Raw genomic sequence first — 18846 nt, 5'->3', positions numbered from 1 at the left:
TGCCCAGTAGATCCATATGTATCCCTTCTAGCCACAACCGTACTTGTATTCAGGTACTGACCATTTATGAATCGCATTCTTCAAGTTTACTTGTTAGACAGGTTTTGGGGAAGGGAACTTCTCATTCTAGAGAGCATTTGATTGGACAAGAATTTATGAAGTGCAAAGTTATCAATATGAGAAACATTTTCAAACTAACTTTTAAAAGGATTTCTAAAACAGAACGTCTTTGAAAGTAATTAAATGAACATCAATAACATCACACAAATTTTCTAAAACAGTCTATTTATTGTTAAACACTTTCATGAGATTTGGTCCACTGTGATCAATATTTCACTTCAAACCAGGGAGAAAAAGGAGAAACAAAACAAAAGTAAAAATACAGTACAAAAAGAGGCATTGTTGTTTGTCCTTTTCATTTTCTCAAAACCCTGATTTTTCCTGGTTATCTAAGCAGATGAAAAGTAAACCCATCTGAACAGAAACATCTCAACCAATATATTCCAACATTTGCTAAATCCCACATTCTTGTCTTTTTAGGCTGAACGTGAATTACTATGAACATATTTCTGCTTTACACTTCATCTAGAAAGTGTGCAAAACAAAGGTAATTTAAAAATGGGCAATCTTCATAGGTTTTGAAGTCCCGAGAGCCCAGAACATTCCAGTTCTGTGATAAAATAACCTCAGATGGAGAATGAGGATGGTGAGTAAATGACCAGTACTGCAACCTTTAGACAGTCAATGGCCAGCAGTACTAACCCTATGATATGAATATGAATGATTCCAAACTCCATCCCATGTTTGAACAACAGAGACTGCTAACTGAGCTTCTTGGCTCTCAGCTTGTTCTCTCTCTCTCTCTCTCTCTCTCTCAATGGTTATGCACACTACCTCAGCATGATCACGGTCCTCATATTTCAGATGAGAACTGTGCACAAAACCAGTCTCCATTGCCAACCAGAGAACATTAACGATACACTTCCCTCCCCTATTTCTTTAAACAAGTTGTCTAACGGTGTATATATCATTATACCGAAAGAGTAGGATTATTTGTTAAGGTATTTATAATCGTGTATAAATGTATTGTATAAGGCGCTATGCAGACAAACATAAATATCCATGTATGCTTTGTGTCCCGTCCCAGTATAGCGCTGTGAGGATCGAATCAAAACAATCAAGATCGTGGTGCAGAGGAAAGTTGCTAAGGCGTGATGTCTCTTCACTACAACCACTCTATAAACCCTCTTAAGAGATCCCAGGTTTCAGAAAACTAACAAGATCTAAAAACACATCACAAAAGCATAACACTCTAAATGTTAATGGTGTCACTTGCTTTTCATTGTGTTTAGGCTGAAAGAAAACAGACAGATAGCTACCCTAGGATCTCAATTCCTCTATTCTGGACAGCTCACCAAGCATACATAGACATAATTCACTGTTAAGTATTATATTCATACATGGATACATATAATTAAAGTGTTATACATAGCATTTAACATATACATATATCAATAGCATATAGGAAGATAGAAGTCGTAATGGCAATCATTATCACCACTGTCATCATCATAATAATAGCAGTAGTAATAATATGATCCCTCGGTAAAGCGGACTAGGTCAATCCAGAATGTCCCTCTCAATCTCCACACAAGCTGTAATCTGTTACCAGGCCAAATCTGCTCCTTCACAAATCATCTAAACCCAGAAATTCAATGCAAAGTACAAACTTGATTCTATTTTCTATAACAAACCATCTCAGGGTGCTTCAATTACCATTCTATAGCATTATATTTGGAGCAGCAAATTCTCACGCAGACCTCACAAATTGGACACTTCTGGAATGACTCAAAAAAATAAAAAATAAAGAATTCACTAACCGTCTAATCAGCAATACATGTCATATAGCATAGCTCAATAACAAGAAGTTCTATGTAATCAATACAAGGTAAGGTTATACTTAAGCTTAACTGCTAAGATATCAATAATCATTAGTAGTATGCCAATATAGTAGATATGTGTGTATGTGCATGTGTGTATATATATATCTATATCTCATGTCCACTGAAAGTAAGGACGAGGCGTACTAAGGGTAGCACTGCATCTCTTGACAGTATATTATGAATATAACTACACATAGGCAGGGCAAGTATAGCTCTTTTGCCTATTTTCTTGTAATGCGTCTCCGTTCATGCTCTTAATATGAAATAGACGGTACATATGGAGAATGAGCTACTGGCCCGCGTTGAATTGTGGCGAACAAGAGTCTCCTAGTAGCATGTTTATGGGTGTTACAGATTATGCACTTCAAATCCCAATCTAATATCTTGAACGAACAAACACAGAACCATCTTCCAACCTCCAATCACTCAAAAACAAAATACAAAGGGTTTTTTCAATCCAAATATTCAGGTCACTCAAGACTGCAAACAGCCCTTGTGTGCAATCTATCTCCTTTATCAAGCACTGCCAAACCGTTACTCAGTACAAATGGAAAGAATGAGGAAATCAGTGTCAGGGCAAGACCTGTGACTGCCATTATGCAAGTTGGGGTGGTTTTTACTTAGTTAGTCCATTATTAATTAGCCTTTTTTATCAAATACATTCGACATCCGGACAAATCTCAAATTTCTTGTAAATGGCCACTTATGGCTGTACATTCAAACTCTTCTACCAATATGGCAGGAACACAGAGTGAAGCACCACTTCTTAACTTCAATCTGATATCTGACACCACATACTTAACTGAAACATGAGTGGCCTTCATGACAGGTGCTTTGATTTAATACGGGGAGAACCAGTTTTGCTTTTGAGTTTAAAAAGCACTGTTGGAATAGATCTTCAACTTCTCAGAAATGTGTTTAGGGAACATAAACTGCCCTTACTTGAGTTAGCTGTAAAAGTACCAGTGTGCACTCACATGACAGCCTATGAGCCTGTGTCATGTCAGTGAGTGGGCGAATGTGAATGTGATAATGGGTTAAAAAGCAAGTGAGGGGTGTGTATGTGGCAACAATCACTGTGTTAGTCCTATAGTCAGGCACTCTGCCCTGAAGGGCATCTGAGCCTGGTACTTCCCAGAGTGGCACTGAAAGAGTGTGAAAGGGCCTTAGAAGCTGATATCTGAACAGGAAGACTCATCCAGATCGCACACTTTCGGGCCCAGGTCACAGATCCCCTGCGCCACCAGACATCCGTCGCCCAACCTGTCAAAAAGAGCACAGATAAATCTGATAACACAGTTCAAGAAACCAAGAGCTTTCCACTTTATCACACTAACAAACCACTCTCTTCTGCAACCACCCACCATTGACTCAGAATAGTCAGTTGGCATGGCGATCTGTTTTTCCTCTGGGGGTGGAGTCATTAAGTTGCCGTCTGCACGTCGGTTCTGATTGGTCAGTGAAAGCCACATCTCATACATCTGCTGCATGTCTCTCACTTAGAGAGCACAGAGAGATACACAGCTTGTATTAAAACGCATTAATGGATTAAGAAAACATCACTGAATCGCACACACAAATGAACAAAAAAATAAAGCTATAAATCATTCAGTTAAAGAAATGGATTCTCACAGCTGTTGTTTTTCATATAGGTCCACACATCCCGCTCCTCCAAACTGTGTGCAAAAGAACAGTTCCCAATATAGTGGCACTTCTTCTGTTTCATGACATGAACACACATCTGCAAACACAAACGTATAGTCAAAAACAAATTTGCAAAAATGTGTCGATTATGTAACAATACTCAATTTCCAATTTATGTGAAACAATCTTGTTTAAAATTCTGTAGTGAGTTAAACATCATTTAAACCTTTATAGTTTATTTTGAGTCATGATCGCTGGCAACTCTTTCTGGTTCAAAGCCCTTGAAAAGATCCGTTTATGGTCAGTGCTTCATTAAAATTCAGCTAAAAATAAACAAAGCGCTGTGTGGGAGGGGCTAAAATGTTTCCATTTCCAGAACACTATTAACGATGTGGCCTTTTGGTGGTTTATGATACACCCAAGATCATACAAAATTAATGCAAATTAAGAGGGCTGGAAATTAAAATGTCCTGATTTAACAAAAAAGATGTAGCCGATATAACAAACAGAGATTGTAAGAATAAATCTTTTAGTCTTTGCTGTTTCCTATTCAAGCGTGAATAAAAACAGACATTAAACATTACTTGTAGGCTGCCCGACATCCAATGATCTCAAAAGATGTTCTTTCTTTTAGATAAAAAAAAAAAAAAAAAAAAAAAAGTCAGATCACTCAGTTCAAGTGGCAACTTGGAAATCTTCTGGGTTTAAAATTGACATCGTGCTGACGTCACAATTTGTGATGTGGCAAAGGACTATAGTACATTGATGACACGTCGGTGTCTATTAAATTATTCATGAGACTGCGTGTTCTTATCCTATGAGAAGATGCTTTGCTTAATTATTGGAAACTTAAATATGGAAACTTTAGAAAATAAATATTTCTGCATAATTAACTTCCATTACAATAAATTGTCCCCCCGACATTGTATGATGTTTAACAGATCATGAAAACAGCACCGCAGCTCAGTGTCAACACTAAAACCTGCTTGTCTGAAGAACCGTTTCTGTTTGCGGCCACAATTTAATCAACAACGGACTGACTTACATCATATTGTTGGGGGTAGGTACGGGAAAAAGGCAGCGGTCGCACTACCACCCACTTTTTCTTCTCAAATGATTTCACTAGCAACACCCTGCGCTCTTTTGTCCAACTGGAAAGAGGAATAGACAAAGCAGAAAGAAGCATAATACCATAATTACACCAGATATTACACCAAATACCATTGTTATTGACCTCAGGCAAAGCTGATGCCTACTGTGTCCAATAAAAGCAGTCATATTACAACTGTTCCAGTAAACATTAAAGCATATAATGTGCATCCTGGTGGTAAAATGATGCCTGCTTGAGTAAGGGAAGCTAACCTGTGCCTGGCTTTGGCAGTGCAGTGCTTCAGGGACTTGTCTGGCTCATTGACCTGGCCCTCCCTCCAACACTGTCCACACACAAACTTCATCTTCAGATTCAAGCCGCGCCCTCGACCACATCCTACAAATCCTCCTCCACCTCCTCCTGTGCTTCCGCCCCCCATGCAGTCTCCTCCTCCACTGACAACTCCTCCGGACACCACAGCACTACTGCTGACACCACTGCTGTTACTGCTGCTCCCGCTGGGTTGGTGGGGCCCGAGCATTGGCTGAAGATGGCAAGTGAAAAAAAAGAAAAACTTACTAGACTTAAAACAACAAAATTGACATAAAATCAAATCTGCTGCAGGAGCAATCAAATAAAGAGACAAGATTCCAGCAAAGATGAGCATTTGTGAGACAGAACAGTGCTGTTGTTCAGCCTCACCTTCTGTCTCTGTGCATTCTGTTCCAATCTGTGCCAGTGTCTCTTAGACTCCTGCACCATTTCCTCATGGGTAATACCTGACCCAACACATAAGCACAAACAAAAACCATCAGTTTCTTTCAACTGTCCTCTGTTTAACACAGTAATGAACCAGAGCACGGGGCAAAAAAAAGGCACAAGTGACAGACATTTCCTTCCTATTTTAATATCATTTAATATCTTAATATGAAACCGGTCTTTTCTGTTCATAAAACCTGCATCTATTTGCTCAATTACAGTAAAATAGTAACATTTTAAAATATATACGTTATTTTAATCAGTAATATGTTACAATGTATAATATTTTAAAGTTGAAAACAGTTGTGCTGCTTAATATTTTTGTGAAACCTGATTTTTGATCAATAGAAAGTTTAAAACAACAGCATTTATTTGAAATATTATCAAGTATTTACTATAATTTTAATTTAATGCATACTGGCTGAGTATTCATTTCTTAAAAAAAAAAAAAAAAACTGATTAAATCAATTGTTTTTCAAATTAATCAAAAGGTTTCTTAAATGGACGGAAAACATTCAAACAAAGATTAAACGCATATACATGAGTTTATGGATTATAAATCAAAACAGCAGATTGAAGTGTGCATACATACAAACATTATTATAGCATGTTTAATGTACCTGTGTCCTGCTGAAGCACCCAACACTTGAGTTCTATGACTGAATGTGCAAAGGAGCAACTGTCCTCTCGCTGGCAGCCATATCGCACCTCATGGCGGCACACGTCAAACTGGCAGAGTGGGTGAAGAGGGCGTACTTTACTGTAGCGCACGTTTGCTGAACGAACCACGTGCACCAGGCACCTGTTAGACAGCATCATAAGACACAAACATATGAGAGGGGATATGATGCGATGGCTGTTTATGTGCTGCAAAATCATATTAGTGATCCAAGTCTCAATGCAGCAAGGGATAAAATTATTATTTTTTTTTTTAAAGACTCACTTGTTATCATCAAAGGGATGTCGTGCAGTGAGGTTGGAACACACAGCGAGATTCTCCTTGCTTCTCTTGCTAATGATACGAGGCTTACTGTCAAAACATTCCTACAAGAAGCCAGAGGCCAGAATAATCACTTAGACAAGAATGTAACATATCTATCTGTGAGACCAGCATTAAATATGAAGGTGCACATTACCTCACAGAGGAACATAAACATGCCCATATGGAGCTGAAGGAGACGGGTGACACTGAGGGCCCGTCGTTCGTTGGTGCCCAGAGGGTCAAACAGAAGCTCACGACTTAAAGCTCCTTTCCTCTCTTGTGTCCAAATATCGATCTCCTCTTGGCAATAAGCAAAAGTGCAGTTTTCACCATACTGGCACTCCTGACGCTCTTGAACCTCTGGAAAGAGAGAATGATCCATGAGCTTGATTATGACATTTTTAAAGTAAACACTGAACACATGCCCATACAGGCTATTAGGGCTGGGCGATGTGTCAAAAATATCTTATCGATAATCGCCGAAAAAAAATATCGCGATATTCGATAATATAGTCTACCCAAGGCCCATCTCCACCACGCCCCGCCCCGTCCCGGCCGAGACAACATTGCAGACATGTTCAGTTTGGTTTTATTTATTGTCACATTAATGTTTTGGTTTAATTATTTCTTAGTTTGTGCTTAAACTAACAGAAAACATTAGCTTTACTGTTATGTTGGTGTTGCTAATAATTTCCATTCTGTTCTTATCAAATGTGTATGAAATGAATTTCGTTTTGTGATCAGAACTGTTGAGGAAAAAGGGTTAGGTTAGGGTTAGACGCCCACAATATAATTTTCAGTGTTGGGCTGAACGCGTGCATGTTGAAGGGCGAGCTGAGATAGGCCTAGGCTAGTACTATAATGCCTTTATCTGTTTGCAACAAAACTTTATAGTTTTTGTTGCAAATGAATTAAGAATTTATAGTGCTATATCTTAATTAAACAATTATACTGGATACACTGCTTAAAACAAATCTGTAAAAATAGAGCACTATGTCCGCGGTATGAATAGGCTGTGAAGGAATTTGCGTATTTTAATTATAACTGTCATGTTTGTGGTTTTTCATCATTATACATTGTTTAAATAAATATTCAGAAACACATGCAGTGCTACTATTTTTCTTTTTTCTGTTTAACTTTTATTAAACTGCAGATCAAAATAGAATAGGTCTATACCCTAAATAAGGATAAATAGGATTGGAACGCATCTCCAAAATCGCATACACAGATGCACATTGCCATTATGGTAGTCAGCGCCAAAAAACAAATAAATATAAACCGAGGTTCCAAAAGTGATTCAGTCAAGATCAGTAAGGGATTTTCTTTTCTTTTGTTCTTTGATTAACATTAATGACTGGCGGCAGCGACTGCTGTGAATGCATGGATCCAATACACCCTTGTATTCTTTCTCAACACTTTACATTCACTTAAGACATAACCGATTGTATTCATGGGATATTTTGATATAATTCTGTGTGTATTTGTCCATTCGAATGTGTAAGAATGCAAGAAAGAGAGTGGAGTCCAGTGTTCGCGTATATAAGAGGCGGCTTTTGTGTGTGCACTTTGTGTGTGTGTGCAGCAGTTCCTGACCTTCCATCTGATCTGATTTAAAAAATTGGAACAGCTTTTCGATTCCCAACCCTCCTACTGAATTATTTAATTCTTGCAAGCAAAAAGACCTGTATGGTGACTATGGGGTCATGTAAATTATTATTATTATAATTTTTTTTTGCAATTTACTAGATTTCCCATTTGTATTTTTTTTTCCTTGATAAAAATCGGTAATCGTCTATTACCTGACTGTTGACATCGACATCGCGAAACTTACAAGACATCGTCGATATACGATAATATCATATCGCCCAGCCCTACAGGCTATTTGGATATATAAGAGTGCAGCGTGCGGATCAAATATTTTAGAGCTAAACAAACCTAGAAAAATGTTCCATATTTCCTTATTTCTTTGAAATATTTTCTTTTCATGAGTTTTGTGGTACTGAATATGACAGTTTTTCAATTTCCTATAATTTTCCAGGTTTTTCCCTATATCCCATAAATGTCCTCTGCCCTCCCATATAAACAATTATATCACTAAAACAACAGTTTTTTTAATCTTACAGAAAATAGCAATAAGATTTTTAAAATATGGAACCATTTTATTTTTAGTAGTAGTGGCCAAGCAATGAACTGGTAGACTCAAGACCACAGCGCTATTGTGAGAGAGCCGTCATTTGCTCATGTGACTGCAAGTAACAGACCAGGAAAGATCGCACAAAAAGTGCTCAGAAAGCTACCCAGAAAATGTGTCAATGAGAGTTACTGATGGAAAGGAAAGCAAAATCCAGTGAAAGGCGATAAAAGTGTGCGGCACGTGTCTGCGAGGGAGAGCTGTCAGGATGTGAATCATGCCACATTCGTGTGTATGCAAGTAATTGAATGAGTATACATTTTATAATATTGAATATATACTTTACTGAATCACAATTAATTTGATTTTTAACATTTTAAAATGATTATTGGCCGAAACAATGCAAGATTAGGGCTGCGCGATATATCGAACACAATGATCATGCGCATCATGACAAGCTACGCAATATCACGTTCATAATCAAAGGCGATTCATCTGCGATTACGAACGTGATATTGCATAGCTTGTCAGTAATCTACGGCTCTGTGTATTAAATGCCGCTCCATCTGAATGCACGTGATGGAGATTTACTGCTAATCACGGAACCGGCTTTACTGACGAGATGCACAGGATCATTGCATTCGGTATATCTCACAGCCCTATGCAAGATTCAAAAATTCACGTTTCAAGATCGATGCATTTGCATCAGCAGGATTTGTAATAAATGCTTTGAGAAAACAAGTGAATCATTAGATCTCTAGCTGACTTTAACACTGGCCACTCCCATTATAGAATAATGTACATCCCCAACATCTATTCAGAACACAATTTTTACATTTCTTCAATAAACACTGAGCCATACCTTTGCAGAGAACAAAGGCCCCAAGGAAGTTATTACGAGCAGGACGGGGTCGCACCCTCTTCCAGGTGGGGTCATCTGAGGATTTGAGGCGACAGAGCAGCACATCTCTCTTACAGCGATGCGCTGCATCAGGTTGATAATGATAGTCCATGACCCGTGGCCCTTATACAGAGAAACATTCACTTCTTTCAGACAGGTACAACATGTTTAGGAATAGTCGTATTTATGCATCTTATTTTTCATATCACACAGTTAAGAAGTACAATACCTATGCGACTGTAGCAAGCATTGCAGGCCTGTCTGAATTCATGTGTGGCAGCCAGAGGGTTTCGTGACAGCAGAGAAAGGTTTGTACCAACTGGTCCATTCTGCTGGAAGCAAGAACAATTCTCTGAGTAGGTGATAGATAGCAAACCATTTTTTTCAAACATTTAAAGTTGCATACAAAGAAGAGATATTGAGTAAGACTATGAGCAGTACAGAACAGTTGAAACTCACTGCATTGGAGGCATTATGATTCCGCAAACTGGGGATGAAACTGTGACAGATTCGTCCACCTAAGATTCATAAAGGAAAAGAAAATGAATGATAAAAATACCTGATTCATCAATATTGAACTATTATCATGTCAAAATTTTTTATGTATCATTTAAATACAGGTATGAAGTCAGTAAGGTTTTATTTTTTTTTTCAAAGTAGTCTCATGCACCTAGGCTGCATTTATTTGATCAAAATACACTAAAACAGTAATATTGTAAAATATTACAATGTAAAAAACTTTCTATATGAATATTTTCAAATGAAATTTACTCCTATAAAATGTCAACCGCTGATTTGTTTAGTAAAATATATATATAGTATGGAGATATGAAGTATCTCCATACTTCAGTGTCACATGACCCTTCAGAAATCATTCTATTAATTTCTAATTCTTATCAATGTTGAATACAGAGGTGGTGCATAATATTTTTGTGGAAACTGAATTTATTCTTGTAGCATTTTAAATGCCATCAATTTACTGCATCCCTGCTAAATAAGAGTGCTTTCACAATTGGTTTGCTTGCCTGGTCTGAACCAGAGTTTGATTGCTCCCTGCAATTGGTTTTGTTTCCAAAGCTTCAGTACATAATGGCACTTACGTCTGTCTTACGAATGTACTGCAAATGCTCTAAAGAATGCAAAAAGCGAACAGAAATGAGGCATACAGCTCACTGCTTGCAGCACGTCAGTCACGCTTGTCAGGAAAGTGAGTGAAACACACACAAACACATTTATCATCAAATAATATGTAATTAATAGCGATTCACTGCCACGATTTGGTATGACAGCAGCAGCGAACCGTACTGGAGTTCACTTGAACCATACCTCAGACCACCCTTTAAGCGGACTCGGGTACGGTTTGTGGTGCGCACCCGAGTTTGGAAGACAGCGTTCACATCCAAATGAACCAAACTCTAACATCAATCGAACCCGGGTGCGCACCAAAAGTGCTAGTGTGAAAGCACCCTAAAAGTAAGAATTTCTTTCCAAAAATCCAAACGTTTGAATGGTAGCGTGTATCACATTTCAAGTTAAAACCCTCACCAGGAAGTGTGTACTCCGAAAGGGAATCCAGTCCTCCTGTGATTAGTGATCCAGACCCTCCCTTCCCAGCAGCGTCTCCAGCTCCAGAGCTAAAGGAGCCGAGGGAGTCCATCGTCTGGGAAGAGGCTTCGCTTTGACCTAGAAGTGAGGAGGACTCCAGTGGGGGGAGCGGACTGACAGCAGAGTTGAAATATTGAGTCGTGAGCTGACCGGAGGATGCTGGAAGACCTGGAGAGTATGGTGACCTCAAACCCACAGCAGTGTTTGGTAGGTTAGTGGGAATGGCCCCTTGAACTGGGTTCTGATGGATAGATAAGAAAATCAGTACTTTTACATTGATCAATCCAGTATTGAGCAACTATGTCCCACTGTCCCTCCCTACAGCTCTCTATTTCACTCACCACGCTGACCTCAGCTCCTTTGGGAATACTTTCCAGTAAGGTGTCCAGACATGATGTGTCCTCATTCATCACACATTCATCCATGTGTTCAGATACAGGCACAGAGTACGGCACCCGCCCCGATGGCTCCTGGCTTGGGCTTTCTGGCATATCTTGGGGCACAACTGGGCTAAGTGAGGGCATCTGTGGGTCATCACTTACTGGGATTGGTGTGGCCAGAGGAGCAGGGATACACTGGGCACTTGTTAAATCTGTGGGATAAAGATGAGAACACTGAACCACCCAATTCATTTTTGCTTAATGAATATCCATAAATGTACTCATATTTTAATTAGATTTTTAAATACTGGTGTATGTATATTTAGATAACATACCTGATCCAATATCAGTCAAAGACTCAAGACCATTTGAGGAGGTCTGAAAAGAAAAACAAAGAGGTTTGTTAAATGTAATCCAAACCATGCAATTCTCAATTTACAAAACAGCTTTTTATAATTATTATTATTTATTTTTATTTTATAGAACAACTTTATGACCAACATAGGGAAGGTCTGGTTTTGTAAAACTTGCCTCCCCTGTAGGAGAATTAGTTTCTCCATTGCTGTCGGTCGCAGATGTTGTAGAATCGAGCTGGAATAAAAAGGTGTGACATGTTGGAATGAGTACAACTATATGAACTGCAAATGATCAATATTTTAACCTAACAATTTATAAAACAAACCTGAGGGCTGATGTACGCTTTGCGGATTTTCAAACCAAGTTTGTTAGCTAGATCCTGAGCAAGCTCACTGACTTGCCGGTCCTGTGTAAAATAAAGCAAACAAACAACCAATGTTTTGTTAGTTAAGCATTACATGAACTGGCAAGACAAGTCATACAAATCTCTAAATGAATATAATATACATTAAATTATATACACTACCATTCAAAAGTTTGGGGTCAATAAGATTTTTTAAATGTTTTTGAGAGGTCTCTTATGCTCAGTAAGGCTGCATTTATCTGATCAAAAATACGGTAAAAACAGTAATATTGTAAAATATTATTACAACTTAAAAAAGACTGTTCTATTTCTTTATATTTTAAAATGCAATTTATTCCTGTGATGGTAAAGCTGAATTTCCAACAGTCATTACTCCACTTTTCTGTGTCACATGATGATCCTTCAGAAATCATTCTAATACGCAGATGAAGAAACATGTTGTTTAATCATCAATTTTGAAAACTGTTGTAGTGCTTAATATTTTTGTGGAAATCAAGATAAATTTTTTTGGAATCTCTTAAAATAAAGTTGAATAAAACAGTATTTATTTGAAAATGAAATCTTTTGTGAAATTATACATGTATATACTTTCACTTTTGATTAATTTAATTAATCTTTGCTCAATAAAAGCATGAATTTAAAAAAAAAACCTTTCTGACTTTAAACTTTTGAATGGTGTAAATAATAAAACAAATTACAGATTAATGTACTATTTATTCTGCATATAAAAACATACGTGAGGGGCAGTTAATAGGCATCCGGTGCCACACTCATAAGCCTCTCTGAGTCTGCCCAGCTCCCTCAGACAAAGTGCCTTCCTGTAGAGTGCCCTGCGACTGCCCTCCGACACACACAGTGCGCTATCACAGTCCTGCACACCCCGCTCATACTCCCCCTAAATATAAAATACAAGAGAAGGCGGATTTGCAGAAATGGTCTTTGCAACACTATAGAATTACTACATAATTTGCACACTAAATTCCATTAAATCCTCAGCTGACAGATTTAAATGTCAACCAATTGTCCAATAAAAATCAAACTTACCAGACTATAATGTGCAGCTGCCCGGTTCACATAAAGGCTCTCTAACAGTTCAGGGGGAATGAGCAGTGCTTCAGACTGAGCATAGCGAGCTACATTCACACCCTCGCTGTAATGGACTGCTGCCTGTCTCCTCTCTCCATTGCGATACACTGCATTACCTTCATCCAGCAAATTACATACTAGCTGAGTCAGGAATGCCTGAGAGAAGAAAGCAAGAGAGCTTCTATTTGAATTAAGTTCAATACAGATTATCTAGGTGGGGCCATTTTTCTTCAGAGATATTACATATAAATCATACCTCATAACCTTCAGGTTCAGGGAAAGGCAAAGATGACCTGCCAAAAAGATAAATACATTTAGCAAATTTTCAACAGTAGCGGGAAGCAGTTATGCATAACTGCATTATGGAGATGCAGCACATAAGTCTACACACTTACTGAATGAATCCCAAAGCTTTCTGAATTTCTTCTTTACGCTTCTGTCGTTCTAGATCCATAGCTGTAACATAACACAACCAATAAGCAACATTTTATTACATTTAAACAAACCCTAACGTAAGTGTAAAAAAATACACCTTGTAGGGACAAAACATACAATTACTGCAAGTGGTTTTATAAAAGATAAAAAGCACAAAATGTTACGTAAAAACATTTCAGTTACATGTGTTTTTGATATTCTAGCTAACATCAAAATGGATATACTGCTGTAGAAAATGTAGTCGCGGTAATTAATCAGGAAAATATGAATGATTCAAGCTTTTCTAGACATAACTGAGCACAATAAAGTAATTTAACAATTATATGCACAAAAAGAAGATATTACAGAAATATCATCTCTAAGGCCTAAAATTCGAGAAACGTTAAGCAACTCAGAGCACATCCCCTAGAAAAACACCCATTAATGCAACTCTCTCCGGACTTCAGAAATCAAAAACAAATCCCAGCAATTCTTTAGTCGAACTTGAAACCCTCTTCAACGCAATTTAGAATATATAACATTTTACCGACTTAACGTTGAAAGGTAGAGTCAGTGGATACACTAATGAGAAAGTTAACTTGCACGGGCTTCGTGTTAGCATTAGCTTTAACGCTTGCTAGCGCTCGGCTAGCCCGCTAATGCTGTCAACTTCAGGTTTGTTTACACCATTTAATATCAATGATGGGTTTTATATGCCGACACAAAACAGTTCCAACAAACATGCAAAACATTTTTTTCTAGAGTCTAATATTGCTTTATTAAATTCTTAAGGACCTTTTCTACACAGTATCGTATAAAATATCTTTAAAATTCTCCTGGTAGCCAATTAGCAAGCTACATCTCGCGAACTGCTGCAGCAAGGACGCGTTTAAAGATTTTCTGACCTGAATAATAACTGACATAAAACACTAAAGGATAAAGTAAACACCAGAGCGGGTTGATTATTAAAATGGTATATACAAATTAGTCTACATTGCAAAAGCCAGCTATGTAACGTTAGCAAGCTAAAACAGACTCTCATTAGGAGGACATTCGACCCACCTAAGACTTTAGATCTTCTCTTCCACCAGGAACTGTTTGTTAAAGCAATAAATCCCTTTAACTATCAGGCAAAAACTTTAGGTGTTTTACTCCTTCAAAATCATACTTTTAATTAATTCGCCTGCCCCAAATCAACGGACAGAACATGTGCCACTTGAATCGTTACCCCAAGTTTAGCAGAACCGTCCAGGAAAAACTTGGACGCTCTTTTTATAAAGCAAAGGCCAAAAACTCGCGTTTATTAAAAATAATTAAATAAAATGTATTGTCTGTCTGTTGATTTAATTCAGGTACTATTGTCAGTCGATTGTTTATATAGATATTATAGCATCATTATATATTTATATCATGTTTAGTTACCTTTAAGTTTATAGGAAAGCATACATCAAATAAATCTTTTTTTTTTTTACTACATTTGTAAAATTAGCCTACAATTAACAGTTGAGACTGTATCACGTCAACAGAATGAAATAAATCCATAGTGATTTTCATCGTTGTCTATCAAAGCTAATATTTAGTTATTGTGCAAGTATTTGTAATATATATTTTCCCAACATGTTTAGTGATTTAAAACGATTACATCTCCAAAATTATTCATCTTGTGTAGTAAAAAATGAAAGAGGCCTCGGTGGTCAACTATTATAATAGTATTCACACAATGGAGCTCATTCAGCATGCCAGTAAGTATTAAAAATTATTTTAACAGAGCTTAATGAAAGTAGAAGTGGGCACACAGGCACTCTATGCCCCTAAATGTGCATTTCTGTGTACTTTAGATATCCGAGGAATACCACAGGATTCTTCTTCTTATTATTATTATTATTATTTGCAATTTTAGAGAGTGTCAGAGGGCTGTCCTGACATGAATATGGCTAGATTTTAGCCTTATGTTTAACTAGGAAGGCTTCTCAAGAAAGACAAAGCATAATATATTTAATCAAAACAGTGGTGCAATCTGTGCATTTTCTCTAGAAAATTCACCGCCAAGATAAAATAGGCTTAGAAATGTCTCATAATTAAATGAAGGGTGTTATTTGGAAATGTGCTTTTAACTTATAAAATTGAACTTCCGGCGTTGCTAGGCTCCCCCGGAATTAGCCGTTTGTTTACACGTTTCTTTAGCTTTCTAGAGCATCGTTGGAGCAGTCGTGAGGAGAAACTAAAGCAGCAGGTTTTTTGGGTTTGTTTTATTTTTATTTTTTTTACGGTAACGTTACAGGCATTTATTTAAAAAAAACCCTGTTGTGCTAGATCGATATAGTGAAGAATATGTATTTATAACTAACGTTAGCTGCTTGCCTGTTACTTACTAGTCTCTCGAACATACCGGTAGTTACCTTATTATTATTATTATTTTATATTGTTTTATCTTATCTTATCATCATATTATCACCTTATTTAATTGCCATTTTGAAATCAAGAATAATTGCCTTTGGCTTTCTTAACTGGACAACTGTAATTAGCCTGATGTGGACACTGTCTGTTTTGTTGGCTATAGCGTTTACTGCTAAAGACCATGTAAGTTATTGAAATGTTATGTTGATGCAGGTTGGAAAGCCTGACTGTTTACTCCAAAATGCCCTTGTTTGGCAACATTTTCAGTCCCAAAAAAACACCACCTCGGAAGTCTGCATCCCTTTCCAATCTACATACAGTAAGTACAATTTTCTGTTAGTAAGATGTATTTTAAATCAAATAATATGTATTTAGAAGCCAAATCATCATTAATTGTTTTAATCAGCTGGATCGGTCAACACGGGAGATTGAATTAGGTCTGGAATATGGATCTCCGGTGATGAATATTGGCAGCCAGAGCTTGAAATTTGAAGATGGCCAGTGGATTTCAGGTATGGCCTCCTGCTATAAAAAGACTAATTAAATTTAATGATAATTAGCCTGTTTAAGGAATGTAATGAATGTCTTTCTCAATCACAGAGTCAGGAGGTAATGTATCAGGAAAAGAGGTACAGCGATTAAAGAAAAGGAATCTCCAGTTAGAAGAGGAGAATAATCTCCTCAGGCTAAAGATTGAGCTTCTTCTTGATATGGTGAGTGTTGAATGTATATAATGCTCAAAGCCATAATAGTTTGAAAAATATGTAGGCTAAATCTATATACAGTTATAAATTACCCTGCGCAAACTGCAAAGTGATTGAACTTTTTTTTCCTTTAAGCTTTCGGAGTCAACAGCAGAAACACATCTAATACAGAAGGAACTTGAAGATGTGAGGAGTAATTCTCGGAGAAAGAAATGATGAAAGGAAATAAAGGGGATTCAGTCTTTTTTATGTGTATATACAGTTTAGGGATTTTACAATGAAATTGGTGGAACTATTGCTAGACAATATTTAAATATCACTTACATATTACGCAATTGATTTAAAAAAAAAAAATGGTATATTTCCTTTTTACTGTTTTTTTGCCAATTATGTCGAAAAAATAGGTTGATTTTTGTTCCCCCAGTTTTAATTAATAATTTCAGGTAGTCTAATTTTTGCATTTTCTGTTTATTTTGCGTTAAAATAACTGTGTTGCATGGAAAATACATTCAAAACTATAAAAAAAAACTGCTGAATTCAACAAAATGTTTTCAGTTATAATGTGTTTTTAAAATACAATAACTTGTCTTATAGCCAGTTATACCAAATCCTTATTTCTTTATCCTCAGTAAGTGCTCTTACATGACAGTCCCAAAACCTTTCAGCATGTGTAGATCTGAATGTGCATTCAAATATCAGAAAACAATTACACTCTTTCTTTGGTTCAACAGTAAGATTAGCCAAGAGCTAATCATGTACATGTACATGCTGATTTAAGAGGATTTTCATATGGAGTGTGAGGCACGTATTACACGCATAACGTAGAAAACTCTAGATCCAGGTTTTTTCATCTTCCTCTTCTTTTTTTTTCTTCTTTTTTTAATAATAATAAACCAAATACATTTTGAATTATAATAATTGTTATACCAATTTTATGGTAAAGCTTTTCTAATATGTAATTTGACTTTTCACAAGTGGACCTGTCAAACCGTATCACATAATATTTTGCTGTTAAACTCCAGATTTCCAAAACAATAAAAGAACACTTGTTATTGTATCACATACAGATCCAAGTTACTTACATCAGTGTAATGACTCTGTTGTTTTTAGAATGAAAATGCATTGTGCAAGTTACTGTACTGACAAAACAAGTAAACAACCAAACAATAACTCTGTAATACCACTTGTACTGTCCAGGAATTTCACCTCATTTCCTATAAATAAGAGACTTTGTGAGCAGATTAATTACAGATTATTAGCAGGGAGTACAAGGTAAGGAAGGAGGTGCACCAGCAGGTTTATTTAGCAGATTATGCTTTAAAATAATTCATATGTACAGTGCAATGGGGCTTGCTTGATGACAAGACTTAGTTCCATATGCATCTAGATAATATACATTATGTCTACTAAGAAGGCCAGATAGATCATACAGCTACTTGAAGAAATTTTCTGCCATTTCAAACGCCAGGTAAGACAATTACTTGTGTTTCAAGTATCTTAAAACAATCAAATAATTGTTCTCAATATGATATTTATGTTTATTTGTCATGAAGAATTCAAATCTTCCAGGTAAAAGAGCATCTGGATTTCACTTGTTCTTATGACAACTCATCCTGGTGGTTTCATTTATTGTGATATACAAATGTTACATTTAGAGTCTAAACGGTTACACAAAACTGTCCAGGTGCAAAACTGTTGCATGACTAAATATTTCCAAATTAGTTCTAGAGACTCTGTAAAACAATGTAGTGTTATGGGCACTAATGCAAAATGAACAGAAATTATTAAAAAATAATGTGAGCTCTACACATTTGCTCAATACAAAGAAGTGGAGTAAAAACATTAACGTATAGAGGTTTATTCAAATTAAAATTTTACAACAGGATATTGATGAATTGCAGTAATGTAAAATTTTAAAGAAGTAACTTCAAAACATTGTCCCAATTGGAATCTGTCAGATGTCTGGTTACGTCAAAAGCCAGACATTTTAAATCAGATTATATTACAGTAATGCACAAAAGTAGAGTAAAAGTATCCACATCCTGAATGTATTCGCTCATCGTTGTACAAATAATACATGCTGTTCAAT

At 36.7% G+C, this 18846-nt stretch overlaps 2 protein-coding genes across 6 annotated transcripts; one reads left to right on the top strand and one right to left on the bottom strand.

Moving 5' to 3' along the window:
• Window positions 1-272: 272 nt before the first annotated feature.
• Window positions 273-14905, bottom strand: LOC306857686 (zinc finger CCCH domain-containing protein 7B-like). 2 transcript variants are annotated; one of them, XM_079397741.1, is made up of 22 exons: window positions 14719-14905; window positions 13638-13698; window positions 13499-13535; window positions 13201-13398; window positions 12893-13051; window positions 12118-12198; window positions 11967-12026; window positions 11771-11813; window positions 11397-11647; window positions 10996-11296; window positions 9910-9968; window positions 9680-9782; window positions 9412-9573; window positions 6573-6778; window positions 6380-6480; window positions 6057-6238; window positions 5380-5456; window positions 4950-5221; window positions 4633-4738; window positions 3576-3684; window positions 3308-3441; window positions 273-3206 (listed from the first exon to the last, which is right to left on the bottom strand). In XM_079397741.1, the coding sequence occupies exons 2-22, from the start codon at window positions 13694-13696 to the stop codon at window positions 3168-3170; spliced, it is 2739 nt and encodes a 912-aa protein (XP_079253867.1). In that variant the 5' UTR covers window positions 13697-13698; window positions 14719-14905; the 3' UTR covers window positions 273-3167. The 2 variants fall into 2 exon arrangements, with proteins under 2 accessions (XP_079253867.1, XP_079253868.1); XM_079397742.1 differs by having other exon boundaries at window positions 9680-9779.
• LOC306857764 (protein chibby homolog 1-like) lies at window positions 14072-17939 on the top strand. Of its 4 annotated transcripts, none has more exons than XM_079397895.1 (5): window positions 14072-14331; window positions 16267-16372; window positions 16460-16565; window positions 16654-16766; window positions 16893-17818. In XM_079397895.1, the coding sequence occupies exons 2-5, from the start codon at window positions 16295-16297 to the stop codon at window positions 16971-16973; spliced, it is 378 nt and encodes a 125-aa protein (XP_079254021.1). In that variant the 5' UTR covers window positions 14072-14331; window positions 16267-16294; the 3' UTR covers window positions 16974-17818. The 4 variants fall into 4 exon arrangements, with proteins under 4 accessions (XP_079254021.1, XP_079254020.1, XP_079254022.1 ...); XM_079397894.1 differs by lacking the exon at window positions 14072-14331 and adding an exon at window positions 15793-15898 and having other exon boundaries at window positions 16893-17939; XM_079397896.1 differs by lacking the exon at window positions 14072-14331 and adding an exon at window positions 15799-15889 and having other exon boundaries at window positions 16893-17837.
• The last annotated feature ends 907 nt before the right edge of the window (window positions 17940-18846 follow it).

The sequence above is a fragment of the Barbus barbus genome (genome assembly GCF_936440315.1).
Source record: "Barbus barbus genome assembly, chromosome: 38".
Classification (NCBI taxonomy): Eukaryota; Metazoa; Chordata; class Actinopteri; order Cypriniformes; family Cyprinidae; genus Barbus; species Barbus barbus.
The sequence above is the reverse complement of the archived record's forward strand: the minus strand, read 5'-3'. Positions and strand labels throughout refer to the sequence as shown.